Source organism: Thalassophryne amazonica, chromosome 10, assembly GCF_902500255.1.
Source record: "Thalassophryne amazonica chromosome 10, fThaAma1.1, whole genome shotgun sequence".
Classification (NCBI taxonomy): Eukaryota; Metazoa; Chordata; class Actinopteri; order Batrachoidiformes; family Batrachoididae; genus Thalassophryne; species Thalassophryne amazonica.
Window position 1 is genome coordinate 10,478,598 of NC_047112.1, and position 22,172 is coordinate 10,500,769.

Sequence of the window (22,172 nt, forward strand, 5' to 3'; positions counted from 1 at the left end):
ACATTGGATGCACTCGTTTATTTTTAAATAAATGAGTTTGACTTTAGATGCATGAGTATGGCATCAGTTCCACCAGATTTCACGATGTACAACTGGCAGAAAACCATTCCAGCGTGGATAAAACGAAAATCGGTTAAGCAGCATGGATCGGACAATTTGGAACCGTTTTCTTTTTTAATCCTCATCTACATATTACACATCATACACTGAATTTATTAGACATTTCCTTTGTGATTTATCAGCTCACATGTAATTAAAAATGTAACCTGGTGGTATATCTGTGTGGGATTCTAACACCAAACTTCTCACTCATGATATTAATGAGAATCCCCCACTATCCAAGCTGACTTCAATCAGGATCGCACTTTGCCACCTCTCTTCCCACCATATTTTGACCTCATCTGTCAGTCACAGGTGCCTTTTAATTATGAACCTTCTCCTGTAACTGGGACTACGTGGTCACCTGCCACATCCTGCCAAGAAGAATGCCAGTTTGTAACCGAGTGATTATGTCCTGTTGGCTTTTAGCGGGATTTGAATGCCAGACTTGTCACTCACAAGTCCAAAGTTCTACCAGGTTTACCACCATGGGAATCCCAAAAACTAAACTACACTCACAGAAATATTTGCCCTAACTTTTAAGATTTATGTAATTTTATTACATGACTGATTCCCATTTACTTTTTTTTAAGATAATTTTAATACAAACCTACTGAATAAACCTTACATGATGCATATTCATTAATCCTATTTATTTGAAATGCATAATAATTATGTTACCTATAGCTAACATAATTATTATGCAATTCAGACAATATACTTTATGTATTTTAAATAAATACTGTCATTATTATTGATTTAGAGTAATTATATTTTATTAATACTAAATACATAAAGCTGAGGAGTATGCATTTCAAATAAATAGGATTAATGAATATGCATCATGTAAGGTTTATTCAGTAGGTTTGTATTAAAATTATCTAAAAAAAAAGATAAATGGAATTTGTCATGTAATAAAATACATAAATCTTAAAAGTTAGGGCAAATATTTCTGCGAGTGTAGAAGTACATATTTCCGTCTGGATTGCAGCTGCATAAGGGTGAAATATTATCGTGGTAATGTAGAGTTTACATGCGTAATAACCAGAAACATAGACACAGCTGGTCTTGGTAACAACTTTATGAAACCAATCATTTAGAATTAATCTGTCTGTCATGTGATTAGAGACAAAGACCAGATGTGTCTATTTTTGGTTACTGTGTCTGTTACATAAGACCAAAATAAAATGAGAATATTAGTGAGAATATTATATTGCTGAAACTCACCGCTTTCTGTTTCCCATGATTTGTGGATTGCCTAATAAAACCTTGTGTGTGTGTGTGTGTGTGTGTGTGTGTGTCAGCATTCATTACTAAATTTATTGTTTATATACATATAAACACATAACTTGAATAATGTCACTTGGGAAATAAAGAACATTCTTTTGGAAAAAGAAAAAACCCACGACTGTGTTCTCGTCTTTTTTTTCCCTGAGATTCCCTCCTACTTGATTTTCCCATCTAAGCAACTTACAGTTTCGGTAGCTAAGGAGCCAACCAGCCAGCATTATTCTCAAGGATATCGAGTTTGGTGGTAATCCAAATTTACTCTGTGCATGTGAAAGACCAAGTCTAAGAGATTTAAAAGAAAAAAAGAAGTGATTTTTATGTTGATTGGGCAATGACTGATTCCCATGTTTTGGTGCAACACAGTTGTTGTTGGAAAGGATTCAAGGCACTGACTGTATTAAATGCTGATGTTGGAAATGTTATTGTGTCGCTGTGTGATCCAGAGGAATTTCTGAGTGTCGTCTCCCATCAACTGGAAATGTTATAGGTCATATCCTGTTCAGACACTGGAGACAACAACACTTATGTCCTCAATTTGGGAAAACCACATAATCACTTAAAGGCTGTCAGTCTCAAGGTTTGTGGAGAGCAAAACATAAATCGTTTGTTCAGGGGTCAGTCTGAATGATAGAATTCCAATTTGCTTTTTTTTTAATGCAGAGGATTTTAATTTGTTGACATTTGGTTAAGTTGATAATGTGTGCATCAGTTTTACGTCGCACGATGCGTGTTCGCATTAAGTGGCGAAATTTCCAAGTTGGTTTAATTCGGAAGCTGTGGTTCACCTCAAATTACACGGAGAGGGATTTGAGGCCTTACAGTCACTGCACACAATGTCATTGATCACTTTTTTTTGTCTTATCTCCTAACGTTTTTGGTCTTATAATTATGTGGAGCTTTTGTTTGGGGTCAAAAGATTTCTTTTTAGACCAGCCTTTGCAAGGAACACAGCTGAAAATAAACCTTGCAGCTACATCTTGCACATAATGTGCACTAAGTCATGATAATAATAATAATAACAATAATATATAATAATAATAATAATAATAATATAATAATAATAATAATACCCTACAGACTGGTGTCCAGTCCAGGTGTACCCTGTCTCTTGCTCTTTGACTGCTAGGATAGGCCTCCAGCACCCCCGTGACCCTTAATTGGAAAAGCAGGCAAACGGAATGAATGCATGAATAATAAAAAAGTTAAAGTCAGGTTTATCAACCATTAAAAGTCCATTAAGCAAAATTAAATCGAGAAAAAGTTGAAAGTTGTTTTAATTTTTCATACTTTACTGTAGTAGTTTTCCCAAACTGTATTATAAATATGAGTTGAAACATTCAATTATATACTTTTGAGACAAATTAATAAATTTAGGTGTAACAAATTACAGCAATTTTTTTTTTAAGTTGATGCAAGTTTCACTTTTTTTCATTGTAAAGGACCAGAGACCTTGCATGGTGAAAATTGTCCTTGGCACCCAAATGACTATGTATTTCCAATCCTCTCTACTCTAACGTCACACAATGAGCTATATATAACAGGTGTGTTTCACAGTTCAGCCAGCTGTTGACTGGTTAAACACACCTAACAGGACTGACCTGGTCTGAGTACATCAGGGAGAAATGGAAAACATGCAGTATTTTGGGTCCCAAGGCCAAGGATTGGGAAACACTTTGGATATTTTGGATTGTTTTCCAATATAACCCAATGTGAACATCAATTTGTCATCTGTTATTCACAACAAGTTTGTATCTGCTTGTATGTGGAGTTCACATTTGTGTTGCAAAAGGCCATGATGGCAAAGACTGATTTTAGGAATTTTGCGCAATACATGCACAAGGGGAAAAAAAAAAAAAATCTCACTCGTCCCATAGACTTCATATTGAGGAGAGTAATTATTATTTTTTTTTTTTTAGGAAAGAAAACAGTAAAGCAGTTGTGGACTCAAATTCCATCCAGAAGAAGTCAATGACTCCTATTTGCTTCACTCGACACTAACCTGAGATAAACTTCTGCCCCTACAGGTCACCAATCTCAAGAAAACATTTGCTCTCTTACACCAAGTGGCGACTGGGCAAACGTGACACTGAGTGACGTTATGCTATCATAATACATCCATGATTTACATTTTAGCTTTTACAGAACCATTTGCTATTTTTGCAGGCTTTTATTGTGAAGGTATTTTCAGGAGTATACAGGGTTATTTTGATGTTTTGATGGTTCTCTTATTGAGGGGCAGAAGAACACTGGGGTGTGTGTGATGGGTGAGGGTTTGGGGTATTTCAAAAGACAGACTTTTACAAAAATCAAATTTGAAATTTTTTAAGATTCATATTTTTTGCTGACGACGTTGTAGTTTATTTGTAAAGTAACAGCCTTTGCTTCATCAGCTACCACACAGTTTATTAACCATTATTATTGAATTTTGTCCAATTTTCTTGTTGAAGAACTGCTATTTGAAAACCCCTTTCCCCCACCACAGCTCCTCTGAATCCATGGCCACTCTTTAAGAGACCACGAGCTCCTGGTACTGCTCCGTCCGAAGGAAACGCCCGAAGGAGTCATTCTCCATCAGGGAAAAGATCCTGTTCTGAGCCAGATCAAAGGTTGAGGAGGAGAGAGTCACCAGGTTCCTCAGGGTCACATCCTTTGTAACGTGGTCAATGTTGACCTGTTGGGAAAGAAAACACAAAACTGAATATTGAACAGAAATATTAAATAACAATGCTTATAAATCCAGATATGTTAAGAAGTATGATAACACAGTGTTACTGTACAGGATTTGTTTTAGTTTAGGAGCTCCTGTGACTTACACTCCTGTGTGTTATATACAGAAAAATCACAGATTTATTATTATTTTATTATTATTATTATTATTATTATTAATTAATTAATTCATTAATAGTAAGTAAAGTAAGCCCCTTTGACTGCTCCCTTCACTGACAGTCGCCACAGCAGATCCGAGGTGGATCTGCATGTTGAATTGGCCTGTTTACTACTAATAATAATAACTTTTCATATTGGCCTTTTCCAGGAATCAAAGCACTAAACAAAATAAACTCCACTCATAAAAGAATAAATGGCAATAATAAAAGTCCACTACAACAATGCACAAAAATCTCACAGAGCTGATAATCCAGAAAAATTGTGCAACTAAAAGTCTGTGCATCTTATTCTTCAGAAAATATGATAAATATCAATGCAAGACAGTAAAAATCTGTTTCCACTTTGAGAGATATGCAGCTTGGAAACTTGCAGTCTATAACCGCGACAAATTGGTCTCTGAAGATCACAGATGCCACAGAATGGGATCTGTCATGTGGTTTAATAGTATAACGAGCACTGCGGGCATGCCCAAAATATAACTTCTGCCCATTGTTGGTGTGTCTGGAAAACAGCACCCACCCAGACCAGCTAAGGTTTTCCAAGGTATAGATAAGGTTTCAAATGGTGGCTTCCCCGTGAAAGTGAGAATGGAGATGAATCATAAGTAAAGGAAGGTGATGTTTAGGGGAGGTGATGGTCTAGTGGTTAAAGCGTTGGGCTTGACACCAGAGGATCCTCGGTTCCTATCCCAGCCTGACAGGAAAATCAGTAAAGGCCCTTGGGCAATGTCCTTAATCCCCTACTTGCTCCCGGTGTGTAGTGAGTGCCTTGTATGGCAGCAGCCTCACATCGGGGTGAATGTGAGGCATATTTTGTAAAGCGCTTTGAGCGTCTCATGCTGATGGAAAAGTGCTACATAAATGCAGTCAAATAAAAGCAAAACTTTTATATGTTCTGTGTCAATACAAAGTAGATGGTGTTATCAAGAGGTGGTGGACTGAATTCTAAAAACAGTATTTTCACGATCCGGTCTCATGTTTTTTGTCAGTTTGTTCACAGAAGGTCCACATGATGTGAAGAATCCAACTTCTGCAGAATCAACCTTCAGTCTTTGACTCAGCCACAGCTTTGGGATTCCCAATATTTAAATCAACTTATTACAAGGAGGTTATGTTTACGGTCGTGTCCGTTTGTTTGTTGGTTGGTTAGTTGGTTTGTTAGCAGGATTACTCAAAAAATCCTCAACGGATTTCAATGAAATTTTTACCAGGGGTGTATCTTGGCCTAACTTAGAAGTCATTAAATTTTGGTAATGATCTGGAACACGATCCTGATCCAGTAATTTTTTTAAGGATTCTTTATCATTGCAGGATAGGGCCAATTTCAACATTTTTGCATTTAACTTCATGAAGACGGGTCACAAAGGCTGAACAAAAATTAAGTTACCACACAACAATAATTTAGCATTTGTTTCTCCCCACTGAATAAACTTGTTATTAGAAAAAAAAAACCTTTAGTTCATGCAGTTTCTCTTTATAAATACATTTGCTGAAGATCTAAGGGTTTAACAACTGAATCTGAAACATGATGGCAGATGCGTGAAACGACGTGGAATAAGTCTCTTTGCCAAATGGTATTCCATGTGACGTCAGTGACCCTGTGGCCTTGGCGGAGGTTTGTGCTCTCCAAGTGCTTCTAGTTTATGTTTAGGATGGACATAGAAGTTACATCATCTGCAGGTAAAGTGCAGCAGAAGTTAAAAATAAAAACTTTCATGGAGGAAATGCATAGAAAAAGTTAAAAATAAATTACAAGAATAGAAAAAAAAAGGCATTCTGATTGCATACATCTGCATAGGTCATAAACACATTGTTTTGCAAAATTGTTAAAAAACCCTATTAATAAAAATGGAAAGTTTATCAAAAGGCAACATATACAAGACAGAACGTAACTGTGCAAATGCGATCGTCGCAACATGCAAGAATTTTGTGGCGTGTTATGAGAAGATGTATCTGGATGCTATTTTGGATTCTTTGCCATTTAAGCGCATCCTTGAACGTGATGTCTGCAGCTTGTAAAACTGCTCTTATGAGGTGCTGACATATATATTATAAAACAACTGATAACATCAAAGTATAAGCGATAATGATGTTACAATTATTTTCAGAATCAGAATCAGAATCACCTTTATTGTCATTGTAATTTGCATTACAACGAGATTTGAATGCAACTCCAGAAAGGGGCTTTCCGTGGTGCGAGTAATTTTTAGCCAAATAAAAGATAGTGAAATTTAACGGTGAATTATTCAGAGTATATGTACAACTAATATAAACATAAGGTAAAATAAAATAAAATAAAATGAAATGTGGACTAAGTAAAATGTAAAATGTGAAACATATACAACTGTGGAATCATATTGCACATGGTTTACAGATATTGCTCAAGAAACTTGAAAGGTGCAGATTAGAGCGATTTGTTATTGTTCAGTGCAGTGATCGCTCTGGGGAGAAGCTGTCCCTGAGTCTGTTTGTCTTAGTTTTGATTGACCTATACCGTCGGCCGGAGGGTAGTAGGTCACACAGGTGGTTGTTGGGGTGGCATGTGTCTTTGCTGATGCTGGCAGCTTTGCTGAGGTGGTGAGAGCTGGCAATGTCTTCCAGGCTGGGCAGAGAGCAGCCAGTGATCCCCTGGGCCGTTTTGATCACCCTCTGCAGCGCTCTTCTGTCTGCTGCTGAGCACCCCCCGTACCACGCTGTGATGCAGTACGTCAGGATGCTCTCGATGGTGGCTCTGTAGAACAACACCAGCAGCTTCTCCTCCAGATTGTTCCTCCTGAGCACCCTCAGGAAGTGGAGTCGCTGCTGGGCTTTCTACACCACCACTGTTGTGTTGGCAGTCCAGGAGAGGCTGTCAGAGAGCTGCACTCCCAGGAACCAGTTGGAGCTGACCCTTTCCACACAGTCCCCATGGATGTAGAGCGGGGCTGAGTCAGCCCTGTTCTTCCTGAAGTCCAGGATTTCTTTTGTTTTTGTGATGTTCAGCGGCAGGCTGTTAGCTGAACACCACACTGTCAGTCGATTGACCTCGTCTCTGTAGTCAGTCTCATCCCCCCTGAGATGAGCCCAATCACGGTGGTATCATCCGCAAACTTTATGATGGTGTTTCTGGGATGGGTCGGAGAGCAGTCGTGCATGTAAAGGGTGAACAAGAGGGGGCTCAGTACACAGCCTTGAGGGGAACCGGTGCTGAGTGTGATGGTGGAGGAAAGGTGGGGGCCAAGTTTCACAGACTGTGGGCGGTTTGTGAGGAAGTCCTTGATCCACTGGCAGATGGGCATGGAGATCAGGACCAGGATCTCCGGGATGATGTGGTTGAAGGCTGAGCTGAAGTCCAGGAAGAGCATCCTCAAATAGCTCCCCTGGTGCTCCAGGTGGCTCAGCGCGGTGTGGAGAGCTGTGGTGATGGCATCCTCTGTGGAGCGGTTTGCCCTGTAGGCAAACTGGTGGGGGTCCAGAGTGGGAGGCAGACAAGCTCTGATGTGCTGAGAGACCAGTCTTTCAAAGCACTTCATGACCACAGGTGTAAGTGCAACAGGCCTGTGGTCATTTATGCTCTCCACTGCTGACTTCTTTGGGACTGGAATGATGGTGGAGGATTTGAGACAGGGTGGAATGGTGGCCTGCGACAGGGACAGGTTGAAGATGCAGGTGAAAACTCCAGCCAGTTGGTCAGCACACACTTTCAGTACCTTTCCAGGTACACCATCGGGGCCGGCCACCTTCCTGGGGTTCACCGCCTTCAGCACATGTCTCACTTCGTGTTCCTGAAGTGTTAGCCTGCTAGTGCTGGAGGGTGGTGGGTGTGGCATTGCTGCTGGTATGTCTGCTTCGAAGCGGGCAAAGAAGCGGTTCAGCTCCTCTGCCAGCAAGGCGTCAGACCGAGCATTTCCTGGTTGCTGCTTCTGTAGTTGGTTATATGATTTATTCCCTCCCACATCCTTCTGGGGTCATTTACAGCAAAGTGGTCCTCTATCTTTTCCTTGTAGGCAGCCTTGGCCTCTCTGATGACTCTTTTCAGATTGGACCTGGCCGCGCTGTACAGGGCCCTGTCCCCTGATTTAAAGGCGGTGTTGCGGCTTTTTCATTTCAGAGTTTATGGCGACCCCTAATGGGAGCAGCCGAAAGAAGAAGATTTAAGAGTTTATGAGAGTCTGTCCCATGGTGTAAATGGGGGGGGGGGGGGGGGGGGCTGTGAGGTGCAGAGGAGAGAGATATGAGATAAGAGAGGAAGAGGAGGACAACAGGAGAAATGAATGATGGGATTGTTGCACCACGGTTCCCAAGGAGACGCAGACTGAAGAGATAAAGAATGTTTGTATCATATTTTCAGTGCAGCATCATTCTAAAGGCCATTTTAGGTCAAATGAGAATACTTTACCTAAAGCCCAGGAATCTCAGTTTAAGTCTCAGTCTCTCATGTTTGTTCTTAAAAACAAAGTGTCATAAAATCCTATGTGACAAGGGATTTGTTTGAACAATATTCATCAAAAATTGCATTTGTAAAACGACAACGTACGGAGCATTTTTCACTATTTTCTAAGTGTGATATTATGGAAAAATCGAATTAGAAGGCAAATCTGTCTGCAAAGTTATTATTACTGAGGAGGATCAGTATAGAAATGGGAAAATTGAAAATATGGTTTGACAGAAACAAATTATCATTAAACTTAAGTAAAACAAAATACATGTTATTTGGCTATTGTAATACAGACATACAGGTTCAGTTACAAGTCGAGGGGGTAGATATTGAAAGGGTACATGAAAATAAGTTTCTGGGGGTGATAATAGATGATAAGATAAACTGGAAGACTCATATAAAACATATACAAAGTAAACTGTCAAGAAGCATTTCAGTTCTAAACAAAGCGAAACATATTCTGGACCACAACTCACTCCGCATTCTTTACTGCTCACTGGTTTTACCATATTTACAGTACTGTGCAGAGGTATGGGGTAATACTTATAAAGGTACAACACAATCACTATCAGTAATGCAGAAAAGAGCTATAAGAATTATTCATAATACTGGCTATAGAGATCATACAAATCCACTATTTTTACAATCCAAATTCTTAAAATTCACAGACTTGGTTCATTTTCAAACAGTACAAATTGTGTATAAAGCAATAAACAATTTACTTCCAGCAAATATTAAAAATATGTTTTTTTAACAGATCAGGGGATTACAGTCTGAGGGGGAAATTTAATTTAAAGCATCAGTGGGCACGAACAACATTAAAAGGTTTCTGTATTTCTGTCTGTGGGGTGAGGATGTGGAACAGATTGGGAGTGGGGCTCAAGCAATGTCCAAGCATGAACCAGTTCAAACAGCGGTACAAAAATATGTTTTTTTCTGGGTATAGGGAGGAGGAAGGGTAATGAGGGTTAGGGTGTTTTTGTTTTTTTGCTTCGGCTTGTAAATATATAGTATTTTGTATGTAAGTAGGTATGTGTAGGTGTATATTTATGTTTGTGTGTGTATATATATATATATATATATATTGATATCGGTTTAGGTGTATAGGAATCTATGTGTATATGTGGCAAAGGGTATTACTGGTTGTGGGGAAGAAGGGGTAGGGAAAAATAAGCTGACGCTTCACCCTACCCCTTTTCGGACATGTTGGGTACACAGTAGGAACTTTTTTGTTGTTGTCTTTACTGATCTATCTTGTAATTGTTGTTGTATCAAATGTTCGAAATAAACAGTTTCCATTCATTCATTCATTCATTATTATTGTTATTATTATTATTTTTATTAATAGATTTTTTTTTAGCTTTTTGGGTAGTTTTACTATGTCAAGAAATAAATAAAGAAAATAAAAATAGAAATACTTGCCCCCAAACCAACCCACCAACCAACCAACCAACAAGACCAAATTAAATATATTACATACCCCCCCCCCCCGATGACTTATGATATCAATTATGTGTGATTCTAATCCAATTATATTTGTTCCTCAAATCTGATTGGTTAACCGTGTGAGATTTCAGACTGTAAAATATCACGTTGATGGTGGCAAAATATTCAACCGTTGCACATTTGATGTATTACTCTGCGCCGAGCAAGAGAAACTGGCGGTAACACAATTCCCAAAGTGAATGTTATTGGCACGGCTGAAATTTTGCTGACATAGTGACTTCTTGCAGGACCTTTTATGAGTACTGTGTTGTCATTGTGGTGCTAATTATCACACATACATTTCATTGTTACAACTGTAACACTAGGTGCACACGGACAACAGCATTAACATCGCAACATAAAACTCTTTGTATATTGTGCCTAAAACTCTCCTGGATATATTAACTGGGTTTTAGACGTTGTTACTGCGTTTGTTTTATGTAAAAATGTCAGACGCTCAGGTTGTTTCTCCGTTATTTTCAAAGGGATTTGTTGCGAGCTGCGATCGCTTCCTGTTCATGTCGTTCGGGGAGAAAGTGAAGTTTGCACTTTAACGTCCTGTTTATTGTAATAAATAATTTTTTTATTGACAAACAAACATGTATATTGTACCTGTGCATAATAAAATATGTAAAGTAAAAGAAAAAAAAAGTTTTATTAAGTGTTCTGACCATAGAACCAGACGAATGCGGTTAACGGAGGTGGAGGCGGAGAAGGGATGGACGGAGGTTTGCGCACAATGTAAACACAAACTAAACTTAAACTGTAAATCCTTAAAAGGATCAAACAGACATAACTTTAATTGTAAACTTGGAGGTCTTTGGACCTGGAAACAGATTTATCACGTGATGCGTTAAGTCAGTGCTTAACAACCGGATAACTTGCACCTAGTTTTAATTTTTTTTATAAATCCCTTTTAACAGGAAAAAAATTATGTAAGTTGCATCTGAGTTTAAGTCAGACCTTTTTTTGTATTATCAGCTCTTAATTAATTTATTCATTTATTTCTTGTGTGTGTGTGTGTGTATTGTTCTCATGTAATTTTTGTGATTGCCATTTATTCCTTTATTATTGCAGTTTGTTTAGTGCTTTGATTCCTGGGTAAAGAAGAAGTCCTCAATGGCAGATCAGGCGGTGGAGGTGACGGCTTGTAACCCGACGGCTGTGAAGGCAGATGAAGGCTGCAGCAGGTCCTCAGACCTTGATCGTGTGGGATTTCCCAGCCATCGGACCAGGCTAAAGGATCTGTCAAGGACCACGTGTTTGTCCAAGTGCAATGACATTCCCACATTAAACAAAGATTAAACAAGTGCAATGACATTCCCACGCACAGGCCCCTCTGAATCAACCATGGGTGTAGATTTTTGGGAATCAATGATGAGACAATCTTCCTCGCACACTGAGGAATTGCGACTATGATGACAATTCTTGTTATTAATAGCAAATGCACAAGTTTTTGAAATATACGTCACACTGGAGTATCAATCGAGCACATCCCAAACTAGTAAATAAATAAATAAATAAATGTGATTTATGCTCTGGAAAATACAATATTCCATTATCTATGGAAGCAAATCCAAGCACAGTCAATTACATTAAACAATACTGAAATTCAGACTGAGCTGCTGAAGAGCACCAGAGCAGAAAAAAAACAAAAAAAAAACAACAAAAAACATTTTAAACCCTTTTAATTTCATATTACCAAAACTTTAAATAATAATTTTGGGAGACATGAGGTATGGTAAATAGACTGCATTTATATATAGCAGAGCATCAAATGCTCAGAGCGCTTTACAGTGATGCTGCACATTCTCCCATTCACACTCACACACACTGATGTCATGGTGCTGCCATGCAAGGTGCTCACTGCACACCAGGAACAACTTGGGGATGGTTTAGTGGTTAAAGCGTTGAGCTTGAGTCCAGAGGATCCTCAGTTCAAATCCCAGCCTGACCGGAAAATCACTAAGGGTTCCTGATCCCCTAGTTGTTCCCAGGGTGTAGTGAGTACCTTGTATGGCAGCACCCTCATATCAGGGTGAATGTGAAGCATAATTGTAAAGCGCTTTGAGCGCTTTACAATTATGAGTGTCAGATGCAGATTGAAAAGCGCTATATAAATGCAGCCCATTTACCATTTAGTGATTTTTCTAGTCTGGCTAGGTTTTGAACAGAGGACCTTCTGGTCTTAAGTCCAACTCTTAACCACTAGACCATCACCTCCCAGCCCAGAAAAACTTTCTTTTTTCATGGAAGCAGAAGGGGAATAAGAAGTGTCTGACCTCCCTGGGCCCATCTGACTGGATGAAGTCTTCGTAGATCTTCTTGGCCTTAGCAGCCATCAGCTCAGGGTTCTTGGTCTTTTTGAACTCCTCACAGGCCACCCAGAACTCAATGTTCTCCTCGCTGAACTCGGACTGCAGGAAGTTACGGAAGGCAACCTGACCATCTGGTGCAAAGAATAATAATAGTAATAATTAATATAGTATGTCAGACGGACAAAAGTCAACACAAAAATCACACAATCAACACGTTGTCAATGCACTTGATTTTCTGTCACTTAATTTGAAATACTAAATTTCATCAGCTTGAGCATATTTCTTTTCTCTATGTGGCACGCTGATGAGGATCCTCATGCCAACATACTGGCAACTTTTATTTGGGGTGGAAATTGGACCAAATTCTATAACTTCACACGTATATAAACAGAGTTTATTGGACTTACTCAAAAATAATTTTTGATTGTTGATGAGCTGCTGTTTATTCATTTTAAATCAAGTAATTATTCTCCTGAAAGACGAGTTTTGATCTTATAGTTTGGGAAAATAAAGTACAACTTTAAGAAAAAGAGATGAATTTAAAATGCCTTTAAAAACGTATAAAGTTAATAACTAGACACAGAGTGCTTGTCCAAAATTTGGCTCCAAACTGTGTTGTGATACATCTATCTTCGCTTGAACAATGAGCCGCCGCCTCAACAAGCACGCCAACAGGTGATCAACACTCTGCTCGTCTCAGCCTTTTTATCTACGATCTAAACGGTTGGTTTGATTCCAAAGAGCACAAATCACAATCAAGCTGCAAAAAAAAAAAAAAAAAAAAAAAGCTTTATTGAAAAGTTGAACAAAGAGAAGAGAAGCCCTGATGGCAAGCTGCTTTGTGCCATAGCAGGAACAACAAACACAAACCGCCTGCTGTTTGTTTTCAAGCCTTTTATCGTCCAATCAGATCATTACTTGTGCAATACATCAGCTTGTAACATCAGCGCAAGAGAGTCTAACATTTGCTGTAAAGCAGCTGCAGTCGCACTTTTCATAGTGAAACAGGAAAGTCATGAGGTTCGCCGAGAACACGTCTTGATTTTAATTCAATTTTCTTGTGTCATGTACCACTGTGAATGTCATTACTGTCATATCTACTGAAAAAAATTAAGCTAAATTTCCAAGTAATTTAAGGGGCGTTAAATAAAATATGACACTGAACCAATGTATCTGAGCCAATAATATACATTTACACACAAGTTATAGTGCAATGAAAAAGGTTAACACCCCGTTAGCATTTACATATTTTAATAAATTTGTTTGTTAAATTGTGGTCAAGCCAGGTACACAGAGAATGGGATCCGTGAGAGAGAGAGCATTACCACATCATTATTTTCCTCTTGTTTCACAGTGGTTACATTTGAAAACTCAAATAAAATGGTCACGAATCCATTATTTTTTTGCACATTAATAAAGTTGTGTTAGGCAGATTAAAACAGTAATGTATTTATTAGAGCCCCAAATCACAAACAGTTGGGACAATATGAAATGCAACACATTAAAAAAAAAAAAATGGGATGGGGCAATTTATTCGAAATGTAAGGATTAAATTATCACTTTTACAGCCAGTTTTCTTGAGAAATGTCAATGCATGAACTTTGACAGCACTGATATGAACATCGACAATCATTAAGAAATACAGAGTATAGTGCTGTGTGGTAAAGCTGTGTCAAGTAGGCAGTTCTCAAAAAATCCAGTGTCTGAGTTGGAAGGAGGCTGGTGAGGGAAGCCATCAAGACACCCAGACAACTTAGAAGGAGTTATAGGCTTCTGTGACTGTGGTTGGGGAACTGTGCATCACCAGTTGTAGAACTTCATGATGAAGTGGCATAAAGGATGATTTTTTTTTATGTTTTTAATAGAATGTGCAAAATTTCATCTGCAGTTTGCTAGAAGCTGCATGGTAAACCCATAGCCTAGATTCAATCCAACATGAAGGTGTAAATGGGGAAGCAACAGCCAATATTTGCACCATTCCAAGTTTCTCTACTCGCATCCACAGAAACTCATAATTCCTTCAGAGCTGTCGTGAGTATCTTGGTGGCTTTCCTCATCCGTATCATGCTACAAAATGCGGAAATAACCACCGGCACAAATGTTCCTCAGGGCCTATACAGGATGTGTTTCTTCTTCTTCAAAGGAAAGACTTTGGGCACTCTGCTTTCAACATAATTGTGGTTTTAATATTTCATATTGCTTGTAATGAGCTTGTTTGTTTCTGAATCCTAGATCTTTTGGCCCTCAATTCCACTGCTTATTGTGTAATAGAAAAACCTCATGAACTTGAAATACATCATTTTATATTGTACATCTAAAACCTGTTGTTTTTTTGTGGGAAAGTGCTCATTAACTGTGTATTGTCTGATACACTTTGCATTATGCAATTTTGTGTGGTGATGCAGTGATAATTCACTGTCAGTCCCACGGGAATAAAGGAGGAGCATCCATGAGGGACAACATTAATGTAGGTCTTTGTATAAATAAATAATCACAGCGCAGCGGTGCACAGAAACAGAGCAATAAATCAATGCCAGCAGAATCATTTCCACTTCTCTCTGGAGATGCTGCTATAACACACACACACACACACACACACACACACACACACACACACACACACACACACACACACACACACACACACACACACACACACACACACACACACACACACACACACACACACACACACACACACACACACCCCTGCCAGGGTCGGACAGCTGAAGAAGAAAAAAAAAATAGGTCTTTGCACCGGCTGAGTGCTACCGAAAAAACGACGCACACACGTCAGTTGCATGCACACAGGCATCTTAATGCACAGATTACTGACAGAGTTTACATGCCACATGGGTATAATACGATTAACTAGAAGTAGAGAAGCTTGAATCTTCGACGGGACTGGGTTGCTTGACGTGAGGACGTTTCGCTTCAAATCAGAGCTTCCTCAGCTAAATTCTTGCTCTGATAGTCTGACTTCTGTCTGACTCTTGTAGAGAAGAATAAACCAGAAGCCAACAAAAGCTGGAGTTTTTAACCTAACCAGACCCTCCTACCGAGAGGCCGACTGCTATAGGCTAGTGACTAAACAATAGCTCTAATTAGCACCTATTGTGCTCTAGTAGCACTCTCCTAATGATGGGACAGAAGCCTCCCCTGATGGCTCTCCTGATGACGTGAATGGACATTACCATGAACAAAGATTGAAACTGCTTTGACCTGAGTACCCCCTTGTAAACAGTGTAGTGTAGTATATCAGATGTCAGGAAAACTGTAACGAACACTACATAGGTGAGACTAAGCAACCTTTAAACAAGAGGCTATACCCAGCACCGCAGAGAGGTCGCCAGTGGACCTCAGTCTACAGTTCATCTCCACCTGAAAGACACTAACCACTGTTGAGGACAAGGAAGTTAAAATCTTAGCCAGAGAGAAGAATGGTTTGAGAGAGGTGTCAAGGAAGCATTCTTTGGTAAACACAGTTGAAACCCAGCCTTAACCTGGGGGCGGGTCTCAGACACGCTTTGTCCCCTGTTTACAATGGGGTACTCAGGTCAAAGCAGTTTCAGTCTTTTGTTCATGGTAATGAGTCATTCACATCATCAGGAAAGTCATCAATGGAGCATCAGGGGAGGCTTCATCCCATCATTAGGAGAGTGCTAACTAGAGCACAATAGGTGCTAATTAGAGCTATTGTTTATTCACTAGCCTACAGCAGTCGGCCTCTCAGTAGGAGAGGTCTGGTTAGGTTAAAAACTCCAGCTTTTGTTGGCTTCTGGTTTATTCTTCTCTACAAGAGTCAAGACAGAATTCAGACTATCAGAGCAAGAATTTTAGCTGAGGAAGCTTCTGTGATTTGAAGCGAAACGTCCTCACATCAAGCAACCCAGTCCAGTCGAAGATTCAAGCTTCTCTACTATGGAAACCACCTGGACAACTGAGAGCCTACTCAGAAACGATTAAATAGAGTTAATTGTTGCGCTCCGGTTTTTTGTGCACTTTGTGAGGTCAGGCGCAGCAGGTCAGCTTCCGTCTGCTGAGTCTAACCCAGTTTTCCACATTGTAAACTTCACGAGTACAAGCTGGTCTCCGACATAAATGCAGTCAAATGTCTGTTTGCAGCATCAAAATGGGATTTGAGAACATCTTAATGGTGCATCAAGAATGATTTTGTTTCAGTGTTTGCTGCATTTTCAGTGTTATATCAAATTTAAAACTGAATTTCAATAATTTCATAGATTTTTTTTTTATGTTGTGCTGCTCAGTTTTATAAAATCCAGCCCCAGAGTATTAGTCCATAGGCCAACACAGGTTTTTGGTACTACTTGGACTACACAAATGTATGGTGGCCATATATGGTGTATGGTGCGAGTTGTAGCCAGATAGGGGTCAATGAAGAATTACGTAGGGGCCAAAATGTAAAAATACTCCAATTATCCATTATTTGTCTGATCGTAAAGATTTGAAAAAAGGTATAGTTTTTCTTCCTAACTATGACTGAATATGTGGAGTTTGGGGTATAAACCAGCAAAAATGGTGACAAAAGTCAATTTCAGTTTATTTGGGGATAAAAAGTAAAAATTGCTCCAATTTTGGTAAAAAGTGATGTTGAGCTAATAGGATTTTAAAAAGGAATAGTTTACACCATCTGTCATGCTTAGTTATCAAGTTAGAGAGTAACATATATCATATAATCCAATGGATGGCAACCTTGTTTGACCTTTACTTTGGAAACCAAATATTTCACACAGTCAAAACTATTCCATTTATTATTCTTTTTAGCTCAACCAATACCTCACATCACTTTTTTTAACAAAATTGGAGCAGCTTTTACTGCAACTTTTAACCCCTATACAAACTGAAATTGACCTTTGTCACCATTTTTAGTGTTTTTAACCTATAACATTCAGTTATAGATAGTCCAAACTATATGTTTTTGGAATCTTTATGGTCAGACAAATAATGTGGCATACTCTTCAATGTGATCAGAGCATGTTTAAATTTTGACCCCTGTGTAATTCTTCATTGATCCCTAGCTGGCTACAGCTACCACCCTGGGATGGCCACTGTACGGCAAATGGCAAACGATTCAGATAATTAGTGTGTAACAGAAAGAGTGACAGACGTACAGCTGTTGTTCAGGACCCGATCCAGACCCTCACGCCACTGGGCAGCTTCCTCAGGAGTGGGCCTTTAATCAGAGAGAGAGCGACGAGATGAGAGGAAAAATCCATTAAAATTAACCTTCACATAAACTAAAAACAAGCTAAACAGACACAACCATTCTAGCAACAACTGGAGTATAAGTTCACTTTTTTCTTTTTTCCCCCTAGTTTTGGAGGTCCCTGCGACATATATGCCAGTACGACTTATATACCAGAAAACAAACAAACAAAACACATGTTCCATAAGTTTAACGATTTATACCAAAGATTCAAACACCACTAAACAAAATCAACTTCAATAATAATGTGCAATATTAAAAATATACTACAACAATGTACAAAATACCACAAATGAAAAAGCTGAAAATACAGAAAAAGGCTGGCAATTCATGTCTCCCCCAGAGACATTTTTTGACGGGCAACTCGAAACACTAATGCGACTAATTGGGGTGATTACCTTTTTCATACAACCCTTTGGGAAAACACTGATTTTGGGATATTGTAATTGTTATGCAAATTTTAGAGAGGTGTTCTACAACCATCCACACGTGTCTTTTTGAATTATTATTATTTAAAAAAAAAAAAAAAAATCACAAAGTCTTGCAATTGAGCTCCAGGAACTCTTTTGAAGTCTCAGTTGGTGAGTTAATGTAGATTCGTGCTTATTACTTTTGCAAGATACGTAACTCTTGACAGACATTTAACAAACTCATTTTTTTTTTTTTGCAGATCCTGAGAAAGATGTGGATGCACCACTAGTGCACACGTGCAAAACGGCTCCATGCACCACATTATAATGTTCACATACTGCAAAATGTGATAGCATTGTGTCTTTAAAAACCAGATGTTGTCGCATTTTCTGCTGAAGTCCCACTGTGAATTTCTTTGATGAAGAATAATTTTGGAACAGACTCTGGTGTAGCCACTGAAGAAAATCAGGCCTGTTTTCAAAGGTTGTTAAATACGGCAGAAGGTTCACATGCAAAAACGGTGGACTGGTGAGGAGCAGTTCAAGCTCTCCTGTGATGACCATGTTTACCAGATGAAAGGTTTTAGAAAAGAAGTCACATCCGAGCCTGGTGGGATGCTGCAGAGATTTCCCATCGTTTGATCTGTCCACTGTGTACCTGCTTGAGTCTCTGTTCTGCCAGTTCACCATCAGTGATCTGATTAAGTCTCTGCTAAACATTCACAGACATCCATCCAAATTAAACTCTGGGAGGAAATCACTCACTTCTGCAACTTCTCAGGCTTCTTCTCAGGTTTCTCAGGGTACGGGATGATGAGGGTGATGCCGTTCTCTGGCTTCTGCAGTAAAACACCTAACTTGGACTTGATCCCTTTTGCCCTGAATGACAGAAAACAGAGAGGATTTAAAGAGAAATTTAATGAAATTCAACGACAACCAGACTGTGATGTTTACCGCTCGTGAAGATATACTTGTTTCCAAAGGCACTCTGATTTAGTGCTTCATAAAAATGATTATTGCACGATTGTTGCAGGCAGTAATCACATTTATTAACAGCGCTGCTGTTGGTTTGGCCTATCTTCCTGTTTTACCAACAGTGTGCAGCAGGTGGCGACAGACTTCTGCTTAATGGACGGCATTTATATAACGCTTTTCCATCTGAATCAGAAGCTCAAAGCGCTTTACAATGATACCTCCCATTCATCTGTGCACATACACTGATGTTTGAGTGCTTCCATGCAAGACGCTCACAACACACTGGGGGCAACTGAGGGCTGTTAGTGGCCTTTAGTGATTGTCTGTCTGGGGTTTGAACCAACAATTCTCTGCTCTCAAGCCCAACACTTAACCATCAGCACCACATCACCTTGGTATCTGGCAAAACTTTAATATCTTAAAACTCAAGAACTGTAAAACACTCACTCATCTTCAACCGCTTACTCCAATAAGGGTCTTGGGGGGCTGGAGCCTATCCCAGCATCCCAGCAGTCATAGGGCATGAGGGGGTTCACCCTGGACAGGACACCAGTCTGTCACAGGGCCACATAGACACAAACAAATATTCACACCTGCACACACACACCTACGGACAATTTAAAGTTTCCAATCCACCTAAACTGCATGTCTTTTGAATGTTGGAGGGAGCCAAAGCACCCTGTGGGAACCCACACAAACATGGGGAGAACATGCAAACTCCACACAGAAAGGCCAAAGATGGGAATCAATCCCATGACCTTCTTGCCATAAGGCAACAACGCCAACCACTAAGCCACCGTGCTGCCAGATTACTGTAAAACTCTCAATCTGCAGTTGTGTCTCTTTCCCTCATGGGCAACTTGTGACGAGCGATTAAGAAGTTTTGAGCCTGACCCAGAAAATGCAGGGCGTCATTCTCCATCTTTTGCATTCTGAACAAACCAACATTTCTCAACATTGCACCCAGTGAGTTAAAACTTCACACATTCTCAAGAAATGTTGGTGTCTCAGAATGCAAAAGATGGAGAATGACATCCTACTTTTTCTGGGTCAGGCTCAAAACTTATCAATCACCCTTTGTACTTGTCAACATTCATATGAACATTTCCAAAAATGTCTCTGATAATCTTGCATCTGTTGTGATTTGTTGGAGATGTCGACCTGCATTAGTCAGGTTTATTTATGTTGCTGAAACAACATCTTTATGACAAATATGACGACCTTCTGGACTCATACTGAGAGACTGGATGAGGAAAAACCTCAAATAAAGGGGAAATAATGGAAATCAGGCAGCGCTGTGGCACACAGTTTGTGAATTTGAACTGTTCCAAAATGGGACTTGGACCATATGGACTGGTGCTGCTGCTCAAGACTCCTGGAATTGTGCAGAGTCAAGGTCCAGAACTAGATGTACTGTTCAAATTTCTAATCTTATAATGCATTTTAAAAAAATGAGATGCCAGAACCAGACTCCTATTCTAAATCTAACCCCAGCCCGAAGCCTTTAAGGTAAAATAATTAGCATAAATACTTTCCAGCAGATACTGGTTTTAAGCCTTGTTCAGACCCCTGAAGCACTTCCAGAAATGATGTCTAGACTCAGAAGTTTAAAAAATGAAACAAAAAATAAATGAGTTAAAAAAAAAAAATCCCACCTCACCCATGTTCACATACGACGGAGTTTTAGGGCCACATTGAATTTCTTTCTTTTTTTTTTTTTTTGGACTTCGAGAATAAAGTCGTAATATTACAAGAAAAAAGTCACAATATTATTAGAATAAAGTCGTAATTTTATGAGAAAAAAGTCAAAATATTATATTATGACTTTATTTGCGTAAAATTACGAATTTATTCTCGTAATATTACGACTTTTTTCTTGTAAAATTACGACTTTATTCTCAAAGTCTAAAAAAAAAATCTATGTGGCCCTAAAACGCCGTCGTATTCACAAAATGCGCAAAACAGTAAATATTAAAGCGCATTAAGGTATGTTTTCTATGCTGCCTATGCAATATAACCTACAGAATAAATTCCAAATCCAGGACCTCGTTTCAATAAATTAATTTAAATAATATGAAAGTCTGTTGTCTCTATTGAAATCTGTAAATATGTTGATTGGTAATTTAATTGTAAAATCACTTTGAAATCTTTAATATGTACCAGAAGGCACAACAAACTGAAACATTGGGAAGATACTTTGATTTTGAGGCAGTTTTCTTGAGACAAGTCTTGGGATGAATGCATGAACATTTCCAAGTCACTGAATGGCTCTTGGACATTATTTCCATTTTATATATATATATATATATATATATATATATATATATATATATATATATATATATATACAATTGGTCTGACACCGTGTGGTCAATGTGTGTCAAAAACTAAGCTGGCTGCAAAAGTGATGGCTTAGTCCTTGTATTTGGGAAAACATCGCCCCATCTCAATTTTTGGGGGGAATTTGTTTTTACTGTCTTCACTGAAATACAATTCAAATTGAAATTTGCATTTTCCATCTGGTCCCAACTTTTTCTGATTTTGTGTTTTCTCTGTTCTTTGGTTGGATTGTACTTTGAGGTGTCTGTTGTTTAATGTGATTTTATTTTATTCTTTCATGTTAAGTGGGACATATGTGATTAAATAATAATAAAAAGAAAAGTATTAGCAATATAAAAAGGTATGTTTTCTCTTCAGTGTTTAATTGTACTTCTTTATGCATTATTTGAGATTAATTTTAATTTTTGAGTGTTTTAAATTCCTCATCTTACTGTAAAACACTTTAAACTACAATTAATGTATGAAATATGCTAAACAAAATTTTATTACTCATGCAAACATTTAAACTATAAAGTCAAGCAAATGAGTATAAAAAGTTAAACAGTTCCAATAAATGAATGAGATAATTCGTTAAAGTGTAGAAGTGAGTTTGTTGCCTGATTGATTGTAAATTTACAATACAAATGGAATTCTTCACACATAAAAAAAAAATCTCATTGAGAAGAGCAAAGAAAGCAGAACAAAAGCTGCTCACCCAAAACAAACACAATTGTGAGTTATGTTTGT

General features: G+C 38.6%; 1 protein-coding gene across 1 annotated transcript in view; it reads right to left on the minus strand.

Annotated features, from left to right (window-relative positions):
• Positions 1–1,530: 1,530 nt before the first annotated feature.
• The window catches only part of rgs5a (regulator of G protein signaling 5a), a 37,286-nt gene continuing 16,644 nt past the window's right edge, over positions 1,531–22,172 (minus strand). Inside the window, exons 3-6 of the mRNA XM_034180786.1 lie at positions 18,897–19,012; positions 17,627–17,688; positions 12,459–12,625; positions 1,531–4,060 (exon numbers count right to left, since the gene is read on the minus strand). Of these exons, the coding sequence (XP_034036677.1) occupies positions 3,896–4,060; positions 12,459–12,625; positions 17,627–17,688; positions 18,897–19,012 (510 nt within the window). The 3' untranslated portion in view covers positions 1,531–3,895. The remainder of the gene's footprint in view (positions 4,061–12,458; positions 12,626–17,626; positions 17,689–18,896; positions 19,013–22,172) is intronic.